General features: G+C 41.6%; 2 protein-coding genes across 3 annotated transcripts in view; both read right to left on the minus strand.

The window, feature by feature from the left end:
- Nucleotides 1–2,826: 2,826 nt before the first annotated feature.
- LOC144645215 (uncharacterized) lies at nt 2,827–7,907 on the minus strand. Its single transcript, XM_078504711.1, has 5 exons — nt 7,735–7,907; nt 5,997–6,057; nt 4,797–4,938; nt 4,046–4,155; nt 2,827–3,163 (listed from the first exon to the last, which is right to left on the minus strand). Exons 2-5 carry the CDS (start codon nt 6,045–6,047, stop codon nt 2,951–2,953), a joined length of 516 nt encoding a protein of 171 aa, XP_078360837.1. The 5' UTR covers nt 6,048–6,057; nt 7,735–7,907; the 3' UTR covers nt 2,827–2,950.
- Nucleotides 7,908–11,739: 3,832 nt separating this feature from the next.
- LOC144645169 (uncharacterized) overlaps nt 11,740–14,862 on the minus strand; it is a 4,796-nt gene continuing 1,673 nt past the window's right edge. Inside the window, exons 2-5 of one of the 2 annotated variants that reach the window (XM_078504652.1) lie at nt 14,620–14,818; nt 13,773–13,933; nt 12,858–12,979; nt 11,740–12,672 (exon numbers count right to left, since the gene is read on the minus strand). In XM_078504652.1, the coding sequence (XP_078360778.1) occupies nt 12,034–12,672; nt 12,858–12,979; nt 13,773–13,933; nt 14,620–14,642 (945 nt within the window). In that variant the 5' untranslated portion in view covers nt 14,643–14,818 and the 3' untranslated portion in view covers nt 11,740–12,033. Of the gene's footprint in view, nt 12,673–12,857; nt 12,980–13,772; nt 14,819–14,862 lie in introns of both variants that reach the window. The other variant, XM_078504651.1, reaches the window with a different exon arrangement.

A 14,862-nucleotide genomic window follows, 5' to 3' on the forward strand; every position in this document is an offset into this window, starting at 1 on the left:
AGGGCAAAATATTGAACTTGTGCTGGATTGTTCTGTCCTACTTGGGTGGTGAGTTGGAACTCATATTATCTGAGGAGACGATATTCACCTCATGCTAGATCATTTTGTCTTACTTGGGTGGTGATTTCCTTTTTGATCTCGTCTTAACTGAGAGCAGCATATTGACCTCGTGCTGTATTATTCTGTCTAAAGAAGGTGGTGAATTCCTTATTGAACTCATCTTATCTGCGAGCAGCATATTGACCTCGTGCTAGATTAGTCTGTCTCAGTTGACCGGTGAGTTCCATAAGAAACTCAAATTATCTGAGGTCAACATATTGACCTCGTGCTGGATAATTCTGTCTTTCTTGGGTGGTGACTTCCTTATGAAACTCATGTTATGTGAGAGCAGCATATTGACCTCGTCCTGGATTATTCTGTCTTTCTTGTGTGGGACGTTTTATATGGAACTCACGTTATTTGAAGGCAACATATTGACCTGGTGCTGGATTATGCTGACTTACTTGGGCGGTGAGTTTCTTATGGAACTCGTGATATCTGAGGGCATCATATTGACCTCGTTCAAGATTATTGTGTGTTACTTGGCTGGTGAGGCCCCTATAGAACTCATGTTATTTGAGGGCAGCATATTGATCTCATGCTAAATTATTCTGTCTAATTTGGGTGATGAGTTCCTTATGAAACACATGTTACCTGGGACCAGCATATGGTTCTCGTGCTAAATTATTCTGCCTTAGTTGGGTGTTGAGTTCCTTATGGAACTCATGTTTTCTGACGACAGCATATAAACCTACTGCTAGAGTTTTACTTACTTGGGTGGTGAGTTTCTTATGGAAGTCATGTTATTTAAGGGTAGCGTGTTGACCTCGTGCTAGATTATTTTGTCCTACATACTTGGGTGATGAGTACCTTAGGGAGTATGAGTACCTTATCTGGGAGCACCATATTGACATCGTGGTAGACTACCTTATTACATGAAATTTTCGCGACACGTTAATTTCGCGATTTTGAGTTGCGCATATTTCGCGACACTTTAATTTCGCGATTTCTTGGAAATTTTGTATTTTAAATCACTTTAATTTCGCGTTTTTGAGTAAGACACAATATACAGTTTCGTGGCAGTATTATTTAACATGCCCTTAAATTAAATAAAACGACTTCATTTACATTGAATATTCCTTCCTTCAGTGGTACTTAACTTATTTTTTCTTGATTATTATTAATGCGAGTCACTTAATTTTTGCGTCATGTTATGTTCGCGACACTTATTGTTTGCGTCACTTTAATTTCGCGACTTTTTTGGAATCGCGAAATTCGCGAAATTAACGTGTCGCGAAAATTTCATGTAATAAGGTTCTCTATCTTATTTGCCTGGTGAGTTCCTCATGGGCGGCATATTGACATCGTGCTGGAATATTCTGTCATACTTGGTCATACTTGACCTCGTGCAAGACTATTCTGCCTTACTTGGATGATGAGTTCCCTATGGATCTCGTGTTATCTGCGGACAGCATATTGACCTCGTGCCAGATTATTCTGTCTTACTTTGGTGGTGAGTTCGTTATGGAACTCACTATCTGAGGGCAGCATATTGACCTCTTGCTAGATTACTCTGTCTTACGTACTTTGGTGGTGAGTTCCTTATGGAACTCATGTTATCTGAGGGCAGCATATTGACCTCGTGCTAGATTACTCTTTCTTACGTACTTTGGTGGTGAGTTCCTTATGGAACTCATGTTATCTGAGGGTAGCATACTGAACTCGTGCTAGGTTACTCTTTCTTACTAACTTGGGTAGTGTGTTCCTTATGGAACTCATGTTATGTAGGGCAGCATATTGACCTCGTACAAGATTATTCTATCCTACTTGGGTGGTGATTTCCTTATGGAACTCATGTTATCTCAAGGATTCATATTAACCTACTGCTTGATCGTTATTTCTTGCTTAGAAGGCGAGTTCCTTATAGAACTTACGTTATTTGATGGCAGCAAATTGACCTCGTTTTGTATTATTCTGTCTTATTCGGGTGGTGAGGTCTTTGTGGACCTTATGTCATCTAAGGGCAGCATATTGACCTCGTGCTGTGTTATTCTGTCTTACTTGGGTGGTGAATTCCATATGAAACTCATTATATTTGAGGGGAGGATATTGACCTCGTGCTGAATTATTCTGTCTTACTTGGGTGGTGAGTTCGTTATGGAACTCACAATATTTGAGGGCAGCATATTGACCTCGTGCTGGATTATTCTGTCTTACTTGGGTGGTGAGTTCCTTATGGAACTCATCTCATCTGAGAGCAGCATATTGACCTTGTGCTGGATTATTCTGTCTTTCTTGGGTGTGAGTTCCCAGTGGAACTCACGTTATCTGAGGGCAGCATATTGACGTCGTGGTAGAATATTCTGTCTTACTTGGATGGTGATTTTCCTATGGAACTCATGTTATCTGTTGTCAGCATATTGACCTCGCGCTTGATTATTCTGTCTTACTTGGGTGGTGAGTTCCTTAACGAACTCACGTTATGTGAGGAAACCATATTGACCTCTTGCTGGATTATTCTGTCTTACTTGAGTGGTGAGTTCCTCAAGGTGGGGGGGGGGGGGGTTCGGCTATTTTGCGAGTTGCGAGTTGCAAATCGCAACTGGTAATTCGTAACTTGCAATTCGCAACTCGCATTCGCACCTTGCAACTAGCAACCTTTAGCTAGCAACTTTCAACTCGCAACACGCAACACTAATTATGCAACTCGAATATTAGTTTATCTCGAAAAAAGTTTGGACATATTATTTTCTAATTCTTCTAAACTTCTCCAGTGTAATTATTAGGCCGTTTGTCAACATTCCCAAGTTGCCCGTCATTTTCCATTACTTAAAATGTGTTTTTACGAACAAACATCACATACATGTACTCCGTCTTGATAGTTTTATTTTTCACTTTAATCATGTAAAGTTCACATTAGAAAGCGGAACCATGTTTTTCGATCTCGAGGCTGCCCATCATTAAGTTCAGGAGATTTCACCGTCTTCATGGACGCACCGCCATTACTATCACTCTGGAGATACTGCCCTGTTGCCAGAGACTTCAAGCTGATGGTAGCAGCCCCTTTGGAGGTTTGTCGAATTTTAAAGAAGTATTTGTCCTCTGATGGGAAGTTGCTCAATTTCTGTTTACAAAAGAAAAAACCCAAACCATGAAAAAAGAAAAAGAAAATTATCATAACGACAATCAGTATCTCGTTAAATCTAATTTCTCCTCCAGATGGACCCAAAGGGGTTAAGGGGCCTTAGGGCCCTAGGGCTCCAGGCCAAAAGAGCCGACCTCCACGGCTCTGGACCCTCAAAAATGGGGCCCCGTGCTCTGTGGCAAAAAATTTCCAGGGCTTTCAGCTTTGCAGCAAAGGGCTTCGAGTAGGAAAACGATGGGGCTTCAGGTTCCCCGGCGAAAAGTTTAGGGAACCCTGCCAACTATTAAGCTTGAGCATCCCGCGCAGCCAACTTGAGTGGAAAGCAATCTGAGAGAAACAGGAAGGCGAGGCTAAGTACTATACATAATGGTGAACTCTCCCTTACAATGGATGCCTCTTCAGATTAAGAGATGTGCTCTTTGTTAACTGTAAAACAGAAGCCACTGCAGTCCGGTTTTGGCGCCCGGGTTCAGCATCGACTGTTGTTTGTTGTCCTTCGCCCAACCCCTAGTCAATTTAAGCAATATTTCTCGTCCCGGGCTGAGCCCACGTTCTAGAATGTGGGCTCTGGGAACGAGATTGCCATCTGATTCCTGGTAGAAGTGGGGAGAGGAAACTCAACAAAGTTTTATATGGGGCTCCGTCCCGAGTTCAATCCCTTACCCTTTCATTTTAATTTTTTATTTTTGGCCTGAAGGGTAACTCTTTTGTTACACCTTCCACAGAAAAGGTACACCTTTAACACCTACAGTGGCATGTGACACAATGGGACACATCGCTGCAGCATGTCACTGCTCCTTGAGTGTGTACCCTTCGTAAATTTGTCCCTGCAACATATGTTCCTTCGAGTGCCCTACTTACACGAAGTTGTACTTTTCCTGCCCTTTCTGCAGACAGATAGTAATTGCTGTTCCCTGCACGGAACTTCAAGACGTTAGCTCGTTTGGCATTACAGTGTTCTAAGTACAGTTCTGAAAGTAAAGCAGATTAAAGGTACATAAAAGTAAAGTACGCCAATTGAATAGTTGGTCGATGCGGAGGCTGGCTGGGAGGAACGTCAATCAAGCTAAAATACCTATCCTCGAGTTAACACTTACTGAACTTTAAGATTGGTCCGAGCAAACCCTCGGACCAATTAATGAGTCGTCAGTCAACTATCAAAACAGCTATCAAGCATTAAAAACCTACGCATTTTTTGCAACAGTTGCTTATAAAATTCGTTTGCTAGGGCTGAATATTACTGTGTGGCCGTTAGCACGTTTTCTATCATATCTTTAGCATGGCATATTTTAGTCGCTTGACAAAAGTACAAATTTGCATTTCGCGTCCCAAAGGTGTAAAATGTGGAAGGACCATCCTTTTTTAGCAGAGCTTCACGTTGAATTGGCCAATCAGTCGTTCTTAAGGGCCTGTTTATATAGGAAAGGTTATCCCTGTTACGAGGGTTACCGGTCTCCCCGAGCTCAGACTCGAACCCAGTCGTTACTCGTTTTTTCGCTACGCTCGAAGAAGTTGATGGGATGGAAAGAGAGAAAGAGCCCCGAGCTGTCTTTTAATATTTTGAGAAAAAAATGTCCCTGCCTGGGCTCTGGGGACGAGAATGGTTGAATACCTGTTGTAGGGTCAGTTGTCTTTAAACCCGTGAATGACAGCGGCCGGGTATCTGCTCCAACTGCTCCACATGCAACCTTCAAAAGGTTTCCTCCAGAGCGACTGGCCTCACGAATGACTGACTGCACTCGGAAATGGGTCGACTTGAGTGCATTTCCATCCAAATAAAAAAGAAAGAAATTATCAAAACCTTGAAATAAAAGTTTGTTTCTCGGATGAAAGGGAGAGTTTTGAACGTAATTTAAAACGGGTTTGCTTCCAAGCCAGCCCTGAACGATTAAGGTTTTTTAAATGTCATAACTGTTTTATTCCCAAAATGATCCCTACCTCCTCAGAGATTGTGATGGTGTTCTGTTGTAGAACTAAGCTTGGACGAACGTATTTAACATTTTGCGCAACACTCACTTGAATTCTTTCAAAATCAAGCTTAGCAGGTTTTTCGATTAGATTACTACATGTTAATGGTAAATTTTTTTATCACCAGCATTACATTTTAAAGTAATATCTGACTGTCGATAGGTGCTCGTCTATAATGGGGTGCTGTACTCTTTTTGCCAGCCAATTATATGATTTTTTGTTTTCGTTGTTTTTTTATTTTTTGCCATAAACTGTAATAAAATTAATAAAAATGCCCGCACATCTACACTTGACTCGATTTCCAGCCGTTTTGTTAGCCTGCGTTCCTGATGACCAACATTACTATGGGTTAATGTTTACTTTTCCCAAAAATAATTCCATCGGATACGCAGTTATGTCCAGACCTTTAAATATTATAGTACTGTATTTAACATAAACTTCCATCTTAAAACAACTAAGAATTTTATTGGTATGTTTGTTCGATCAAGAAAGGGGGGAGGGAGCAGAGTTAGACGCCCAATCGAGCGTTCTGGGCTCAAGAGCTGGTCGACGTCATTGCATTGTGTTCTTGGGTAAGACAAATTTATTATCACAGTGCCTATCTCTACTTAGAAATACAAATGAGTACCAGCAAACCGTAAGGGAACGAAAAAAAGAGGAGCGTTTAGTACTGCCTCTGATCCTATCAGAGCCTATTCGCTTCATGGCACAAAGACCAAGATAAGCTCTAGTGGTGTGGGTAACTAAAGCCCGAACGCAGACTTCAATTAATACTTACTCTTCGATCAAGATGTTTTACAGTTTCGCAAGATATGAGCAGTAATTTATAAAATTAATGTCTCACCGCACATCCTTGAACCAACAAGAAAAGCAAAGTGCCCAAAATGGTGATCATTTTTGAATACCTGCAAAATTTAAATGCACATAAAAGTTGCAATTGTGTATTTAGTATTGTAGACGGATTCTGGGACAGAGAAAGTGAATTATTTGTTATAGCTAACAACTGTCATGGCTGGCTTAGTAAATTCAGATAAGAACCACAAGCTAGAGAGCATAATGAGCTTATATGACAACCTGTTACCGAGCTTCTGAAAATAAATCAATCACGGCTAAAGGACAGCGATTCTCAAACTTTTTCACGCATTTCGCTTCTGTGTTTAATGCAGTTCCAAAAAACTCTTGCATAGTAAATATAGTTGCAGATTAACAAGTCATTTCCCATTTTTTTAAACTCATTTTTATTCCTCCTCCTAATTTTTTTGGCCGTTTCCTCTCCTTTCTTTACATCGAATTCTCCCTCTGCCATAATTTATCTGCTGTTTCCCCTTCTCCTTAACCCTATTCAGACCGGGCTTTTTTGGACCTTCTCAGACCGGGGGGGGGGGGGGCTTCGGAAGCCCCCCCTATGTAACTTCCAGAATATTGAAGCAATCACCATGAAACTTATAGGATGTATTGTACGTCCGAAACTCTTTCTTTTGGTATACGTCACGTGGGATGGTGACGTCACATCACGTGACAATTACATCATGATGTCAAAACAGCCGCCATCTTGGATCCGCCATCTTGGATTTCAAAATTCTTCCAAAATGCCAGAAAACTACCCAAAATCACTGGAAAGTACTTAAAATGAGTAAAAATATGCTTTAAAACCGTAAATATGTAAAAAATAATTCCATTTAAGTTGATTTTTATTAACAGAAACACGCAAAATTACAAATTTTGGAAAACATGCCTGTCAAAATGTCGTTGCCATGGTGATGTCATGTTCCTGACACATCATCCAACCCTACCAAATTGTTGCCAGATAAATTTTAGGAAAACTCAGAAAGTTTGGCAGCGTTTGGTTAAATCTTAAAAAAGTTATAAAAGTTCAAAGTCAGCGCGGGCCTCAAAAGCCCCCCCCCCCCCCGGTCTGAATAGGGTTAAACCATTCTTCTCTGCTCTTAGCAGGTCCTTCAAGCCTATATTAAAAAGGATAGGCTCGCCGCAAGGGAACGAGGTTTGTTAGTGATAGTTTTAGCAGTGGCGTCATAACTAAAAGATTTAAGTTTAACACATCAACGTTTCGATTCCTCGTTGATCTTATAGTCACTGTGCAAAGCTTAGATCTCATTTGTTTTTGTTTGAACTTCAGTACGCGCATGTAAAGCATTTTCTTGAACTTTCAAGTTCTTTGTTCCAAGCATTTAAGCAAGGTCGATCGCCGGATTGGTCTCTCTGCTTTTTGCCTGGTGGCAAGGGACATGAAATCCACCGGCTTGAATGTAGAGTCGTGGGAGGCACTGGCTAGAGACAGAGAAATTAAAAGAGCAGAAATGCGTAAAGCTCTCCTAGCTGGAGAAAAGCACATCACTCTGGCAGCGGAGGCGATAAGAACGAAGAGGAAAGCCAGTTGCAGGCTCTCAAAACCCTACAAGAAGAATAGTTCGTCTGCGAGAACTTCGGCCGTTCTTGTAAATTTCAAGTTGGACTGTTTAGTCACAGCAAGCACTGTACCCAACCGCTATAGTGCGCTAATCAATGGGCCTTGTTCGACGGATGCCTACTACTTATCTCGGCTTTGTCAAGACCTCACTCACCTTGAAAACCGCAAAAAGGCAGTATTGAAGCTTGGAGATTGTCCACAAATGCTGGCTTGAAGAACAAAACTGCTATGACCCACAATCTTTGTCGTATGGCTACTACTGTCTTGTTATTTTGTGATCGACTTATTATTCTGACATATTAATGAGCGTGAGTTCGAGCTTCAAGTTTCCTTCAGAGGTAAGATAGACTAGCTATAGCCACAAGTTGAAAGATGTTATCTTAAATATTTCATCGATTGCGAGCAGGCAGGAGAGCAGAATGAACTCATTATATGACATGCTAATAAAGTGTAACGGCATATGCATGGTTGGAAGAGCACATAGCAAGTTGAGAGGTTTTTGTGTGTAATATAATATAATAAAGAAAAAAGAGCCTCTAAGTAATTTTCAAACTGTTGTTCATGTATTGAATTCCGTATTGGAACAAGTTTGACAAATGTTTACACAGTAATTGCTGTTGCTATTTGTCTGCGATGGTCAGTTTTTACAGTTTTGAAAGGATTTCAAACAAAGTTGGCTGGTTCTTCAGAGGTAAGATAGACTTGCCACAAGTTGAGTAATGTTTAGTGACAACCTTGTGGATGTCATGGTCATCGACTTATGCCAGCGCTATAAGCTATTTTCCAGTCACATAAACCCTTAACGTGCAAAGTAAAGCAACTTGAGTAAGTTCTTCCACAATACTGACAAATACAATAGTGTTTTCCTTTGCTATTTTCTCTGCAATCGTTTTTGTAGTAATAAGGCTTCCAACTCGACAAAGAGTTAGCTCAGCCCTAAGATAGATTTGCAACAAGTTGGGTGACTAAGCGATGTTTTAAAAAAGTGTCAGAATATCAGAATATAACACAGATTAATGCTAATACTACAATGTCACTACAACTTATCTTAAAGTGTCCAAAATTAAAAAAAAATATTAAAATCAATCAACGTGGATTTCGTGTCTGATCAAGTTTTACAATCATCTTGTATCGTCACATTGTAACTGCTTTCTTGTCTGCGATAAATCCGAGAAGATTTTAGCTGTTTCTTAAGGTCTTCTTAAGAAAGACCCGCCAGAATTTAACAGGTTGAATAAAAATAATTCTGCCGGCATAATTTCAAGCACAGGCCATTTTTGACCGAGGCTTATGTCAGCAAGGGGGAGGCGCGGTGGCCTAATGGTTAGCGTGCTCGACTCCGAGTCGAACGTAACGGCCCGGGTTTGAGACCTGGCCGGGGCGCTGCGTTGTGTTCTTGGGCAAGACACTTAACTCTCAAAGTGTATGAATGGGTACCGGCGAACGTACCCAGGTGTATGAATGGGTACCGGCGAACGTACTGCTGGGGGGGGGGGGGTAACCCTGCGATGGACTAGCATCCCATCCAGGGGGGAGTAGCAATACTCCCAGTCGCTTAATGATACGGAAACCGGGATAAGCTCCGGCTGTATGAGCTTAGGCTCGGACACAGACTTCTTTTATGTCAGCAAGATGAGCGAAAATGAGATCGGAAATAATAAACCACATTACGATAAAAAAAGCCAAAAAGCGAACAAAAACGAACCCACAGTTAACGCACTTCAAACAGTGTCATTGCTCACAGTTAATTTCAAGGTAAAACAAGGCATTGTACAGCGGAGTGAAAAACAAAATGCTTATTATGCTGCAAAAATTTGGCTCTAAGAGAACCGAACAAATTTAGTATTTTATAGAGCAGAATAGCTATGTTTGAGTAGCATTGTAAGCAGAATTGTTAATTTTAACGATCACTGTTGGCAGGTAGAAAAGTCGTCTTACGGACAGATGATTTATTGAAGCCTATCACAAACGTACGCTCGGGCTGTTGTAGAAAGCAGACTTCAATCTCAGATTAAATGGCGTCAACTTGTGATCAGTCTTATATGTTATCAAAAATGATTTCTTTATTTGGTTTTCTCTTTCATTTTATATTTAAACTTGGATAAAATTAGCAATGAAAATATTCAATAAACAAAATGAATAAAACCAGGATTAACTTAGCTTCTGTATATCGGCCCACATCTCGAGAAAAATATCGAACGGAGGAAATCACGCGTAGACTGCTTGCAGTCTGTTTTTCTCTCGAAATTTAGTAAAGCCGGCGACATACTTGGTGATTTTATTCGCCGTTCGCGGCGATCGGCGAAAATCGCCAAGTGTGCCCGGTGCAGCGATTGCGATTTTCGCCGATCGCCGTGACCGGCGTATAAAATCGCCGATGTAGGCGTACGAGACTAGGGGGTGGGGTGAGGGGCGGCACCCGCAACCCACCCCTCCCACTCCCCCTCCCCACCAACACAACCAGAGTCAGAAATTTCACCACTTTTTTCGGGAAAAATGCTTGGAATTCGGGCAACAGGCCTAGAGAGAAAATAGAAAGGCCGACAAATCTCAACACATTATTTCCAAATTGAATTGCATCAGCAGAAATAGTATTGGAAATATACCGAACTTTGTGATTTAAAAGTCTAAATTTCTCATTTATTTAATTATTTACTTTCGCTTCCTTTCGCAGATTACTATTATCATGTTCTGATTTTTTAATTTCTCGCAAATTCTGCATGTCACCTCAGTTTGATTCGGTTGCAGTCAAGTGAGTGGGAAATTGGCGAGGGTGACCAGAAGTTAGGCTTTTGCATGGCTCAAGCGTTTGCGCGCGGTGGAAAAAGTGTAAGACCGTGAAACAAAGCTGTTGGATTTGCGATGAAGCTAACGCTTTTGACTCAAATGTTACGTTCTGAGCGCCAGCTAAAATGTTTTAATGAAATGTTTTAACCCATTTTTTAGTCTTTTTACCCCTAAGTGTTTTACATGCTTTTGTATAATTTAAAGCGGGGGAAAACAATGTAAATCGGCTCCCCTTTTGCTGAACTAGATCGAACAGATCGAAGTTTGATTGTTTAATTTTCGAGATGTTGTTCTATTCGCGCCACCCTGCGAGCAGAGCCCTTTCTTTTCCACTGATATACTTGAGAAGAAAGGGCTCTGCAAGAATCGCGTCAAATCTCTGTTGAGCATGCGCGAGGTTTACGCGATGCTTGCGATGCTTGCGCGTTTAGCTTGCGCGAGGACCACTAACTTTGGCATGCGCGCGCGGAATGGCGTGACGGATCGCACACGATCGCGACAGCGTGAACAAAGTGTTTGTTTTATTACAGACTTTACAAGTTCTTTTCTTCAAAGAGCGTCTGAATTCCTTCAGTAAAAACTCGTCAAGTACCGCTTGAGGTCGTTTTAGTGACTTTATGGTAGAGATGTGCGATTTTAACCGTGAAATTTCCGTTTGGTTTGCGAGAAAAAAACGAGTTCTTAAATGATCCACAAGCTGCACGCGCGCACAAACGGTAGCAGATGGCGAGAGCAATCGTCAGCTCTAGTGCTTTCGAGAGCGTACTGTGGGCTCCGTCTTGACTGTCAGTTTTTCCAAAAAATAAATGCCCGCGAAGCAAAAACCGGTTTAATCCGGACTGACCAGCCCAAACTTTGGGGCTGCGGCGACTTCAAAGAAATGACACGATTCATGCAGAGCCTCTTTCTACTTCCCAAATCTCAATCACAGGGAAGTTAAAAGAGGCTCTGCTCGCAGGGTGTATTCGCGCCAAACTCTTTACGTGACTGCGTGCGAATCACTGTATTACATCATCGTGACAGTTTTTACTTTTTACTTTTTATTTCGGTCCCTTAAGCCTGGTTCTCATATATATGATCGTCCCGATCGTCTCTGTCGCTTCTGTCGCTTCAAAAAGTTTGCTTGCTCCAATCACCTCAGACTTTGCAAACGACAGAAGCGACAGAGACGATCGGGGCGATCGTATGAGAACCAGCCTTTAGGAATTTTCTTATACATTTATAGTCGCATCTAATTTTATTCATTTTAATTTTTGACTTGATAATGACGTTTAGCGAACGTCGAAACGTCGTCGCTTTTTAAAACTTTTTTAAAACTTTTTAAACCAAGATGGTTTCAAAATTTTCTAGTATTTTATCGCAATGTTTTATAGTAAAATTGAACTAGAATGGATAAATAAAATATTTCGAAGAAAAAGAATACAGTGCATTGACTTCTTCAAGAAACGCCACGAAATTAATTAAACAACTAACGTTTTGTTTAAGCAAACAAGCAAGGTTTGTACACAACTATTTCAATACACGTTTTGTTGTCCATTTTATGTACCTCTTAGTTCGGCTTGCAGCGCATGTCACTTTTTATACGGGCAATAAGGTCCCGCCCCCCAGGTCCGAAGGTGCCCGTACGCCTTTGCTTTTAGAAAGCCCAAACAGTGTTTGGAAGTTTTCATTCGGAGGTTTTCTTTTCATGGGAATTCTCGGTTTCCCCTAGATCATTGTAGTTTTCCTTGAAAGAAACTTCCAAGTTACCATTTTCCGATTCTCCAGAATTTCCATCCTTCAGGTCTTTGTGTCCTTCGTGGTTCACCTCATCCCCCGGGTCCTTAGAATCCCCCCTCCCCTGGCCATCACATTTCTCCTTCCATGGGTCCACGGAGTTCCCTACTTCTGGATCTTCCGAGTTCTGTTTTTGAGTATTTTCTGAGTCCCCCTCCTCGGGGTTCGTAGATTCGAAGTTCTCCATTCCCAAAGCTTCACTGTCTTCGACTGTTTTCGTAACTGTTGTGGTTTCACTTTCGAAGACATAGCCATTCTCAGTGAGCAACGCGTGTTCTTCTTTGCAAAATTGGAAGACTTGCTCTTGTATTGTTCTCTTCGGCCGCATAAACCGGAACCACGTTTGACGATCTTCGGGCACTCCTTTAGCGTCGGTTGCCGCCTCTTTCATGAAAACTTTGCCGTCATTTCCACAGTGTAAATACCCCATTGTTTTTATAGATTGAAAGGTGTGGAAAGTTTCGATCTCAGGACCAACTGCTTTTATTCTAAAGAAGTATTTGTCTTCTGAGGGGAAGCCATCCAATTTCTGTTGATAAGCAAAAACACAGAAACTATAAAAGAAAAACTAAAAGAAAAATTGATAAATATAACCTGATTATATTATGTTATCGTTTGTTTGACTGATCTCTATGGGTATTTAAAATGGCTTTCCTTCGCTGCCATTGTAACCACCTATAAAAATCGGCTGCTTATATTATATCTGTTACTTACACAAAGTTTCACTTGGCCCGCTTTGTCAGGGTCAGTGTCTACAGCAAGATAGTAATCACCGTCTCCTGAACGGTACCTCAAGGCGTTCGCTTGTTTGTCATCACTCTTTTCCATGTGAAATTCTAAAAGTAAACAGGTCAAACAAAGCAACAGTGGTTGAAAGTTTATGCAGACGGTTACTTTAGGTTACTTTAGGTTTAGGTCTGTTGAGCCGACTGATCAGATCTAAGTTTTTGTTCTTTGGTCAGCGCAGCCTATAAACGACTTTAAGGTGGCTTACTACAGTTTTGAAGGGGTAAAAGAACCCAACTTTGAACTAGCATATCTGAGAACCGCTCGCCCACAAGACACTCAGCATACGACAACAGTACTGTCGAGTCTATCAGTGAAATTTTTATATGTGTATAATTACCCAGTAATCACTTGATTTCGACTGCAGTTTGAAATAAATCAGCACTCGAAATTTTTTCAAAGACTCCAAATTGCACTCGCCTTACGGGCTCAATTTAGTTAGCCTTTGAAAAATTTACTCTTGCTAATTTTATCCCAAATTGCACTCGAAATCATGTGATTACCTACACAAAAAGAGTTCAATTTCCAAAGGATTGGTTTGAAACACCAATATAGCCGAGCGTTTCTTCTTTTAGGAATGCCAGTATAACTGAATTGTGACAAAATATGAAAACGTTCTATTGGAGCTTGGATCGCAAACAGATGTGCATATTCCTCCAGTGTTCTAGAAACAATAAGGCGGCACTAGTACTCTCCTGGTAATTTTTTGGCGATTTTGAAACGATGTTGGAATCATATGAACAACCTCTTTACGACATCATACAGCATATACCAACAACGTCCCAACAATGCTGGGTTACTGTTAAAGCAATGTTGGGACTGTTCGATCGGATGTTTAAATACCTGTTGCGGGATATTCCGGGTCAGTGCCCGTGAAGTATACATCAATTGTTTCCAAAGTTCTGTCAGGTCCAGCCTTCAAAAGGTTTCCGTAAGCTTCCCCCTGGCCTGACTTCCCGATCACGACGCAACACCGACTGAATACAACACGGGTGATCTTTTTGCTTCTGAAATAACAATTAAAAACCATCGAATCTTACAGTACAGGATGGACACTTCAGCTGGTGTGAAGTAAAACTACTTCTACACTGGTCCAAACGTTTTCCCTTCTTCTTTCATCTAAACTCAAGAGCAGCATACCGTCAGTCAGTCAGTCAGTCAGTCAGTCAGTCAGTCAGTCAGTCAGTCAGTCAGTCAGTCAGTCAGTCAGTCGGTCAGTCGGTCAGTCGGTCAGTCGGTCAGTCGGTCAGTCGGTCAGTCAGTCAGTCAGTCAGTCAGTCAGTCAGCTAGTCAGTCAGTCAGTCAGTCAGTCAGTCAGTCGATCAGTCGGTCAGTCGGTCAGTCGGTCAGTCAGTCAGTCAGTCGGGCAGGCAGGCAGGCAGGCAGGCAGGCAGGCAGGCAGGCAGGCAGTCGTTCGTTCGTTTGTTCGTTCGTTCAGTCGGTCGGTCGGTCAGTCAGTCGGGTGGGCGGTCAATCAATCAGTCGTGGCGTCTCATGTTTCGAGACGCCAAAACCAAATTATCCCTTTATGCCTGCAAGCCTCCCCCTCCCCCGGCCCATTTAACGGGGCGTTGCTCTCTTCCCTCTTCTAAGGTAGTGTAACAACCTAAGTATTACGGCGTACGAACACTCAAGCAACGTTTCTTATCACAGTCTGAACATGGTTCTGCGTTAAAACTGTAAATTGTACTTGTTTCGACATGTTTGCTCCATCTTCTATATCTGGTTTGGATATATCGGTTTCTTCTTCCCGCGGCGCCATTTTCTTCTTCTTTTGACCTCCGTTCCCGTCCTGTTCATTACTTCCTTTTCTTTTAAGTTGTTGCTGTTGCTGTTGTTGTGGCAATACCATTTTACACGGAGTTCTATTTTCTGGTACTTATTCAAGACTGTAATAAATAGAAAGGAAACAGAAAGCTTACCACAATTTATG

Source organism: Oculina patagonica, chromosome 3 (assembly GCF_052425735.1).
Source record: "Oculina patagonica isolate OP01 chromosome 3, crgOcupat, whole genome shotgun sequence".
NCBI lineage: Eukaryota > Metazoa > Cnidaria > Anthozoa > Scleractinia > Oculinidae > Oculina > Oculina patagonica.

What these genes read in the sequence shown, in the direction of transcription:
- LOC144645215 (XM_078504711.1), bottom strand. Translation starts at nt 6,047, where the DNA reads ATGATCACCATTTTGGGCACTTTGCTTTTCTTGTTGGTTCAAGGATGT. An exon ending in GACAACTGACCCTACAACAG is followed by an intron (nt 4,156 to 4,796) that starts GTATTCAACCAT and finishes CTTTACTTTCAG; the next exon opens with AACTGTACTTAGAACACTGT. An exon ending in CAGGAAAAGTACAACTTCGT is followed by an intron (nt 3,164 to 4,045) that starts GTAAGTAGGGCA and finishes TTTTGTAAACAG; the next exon opens with AAATTGAGCAACTTCCCATC.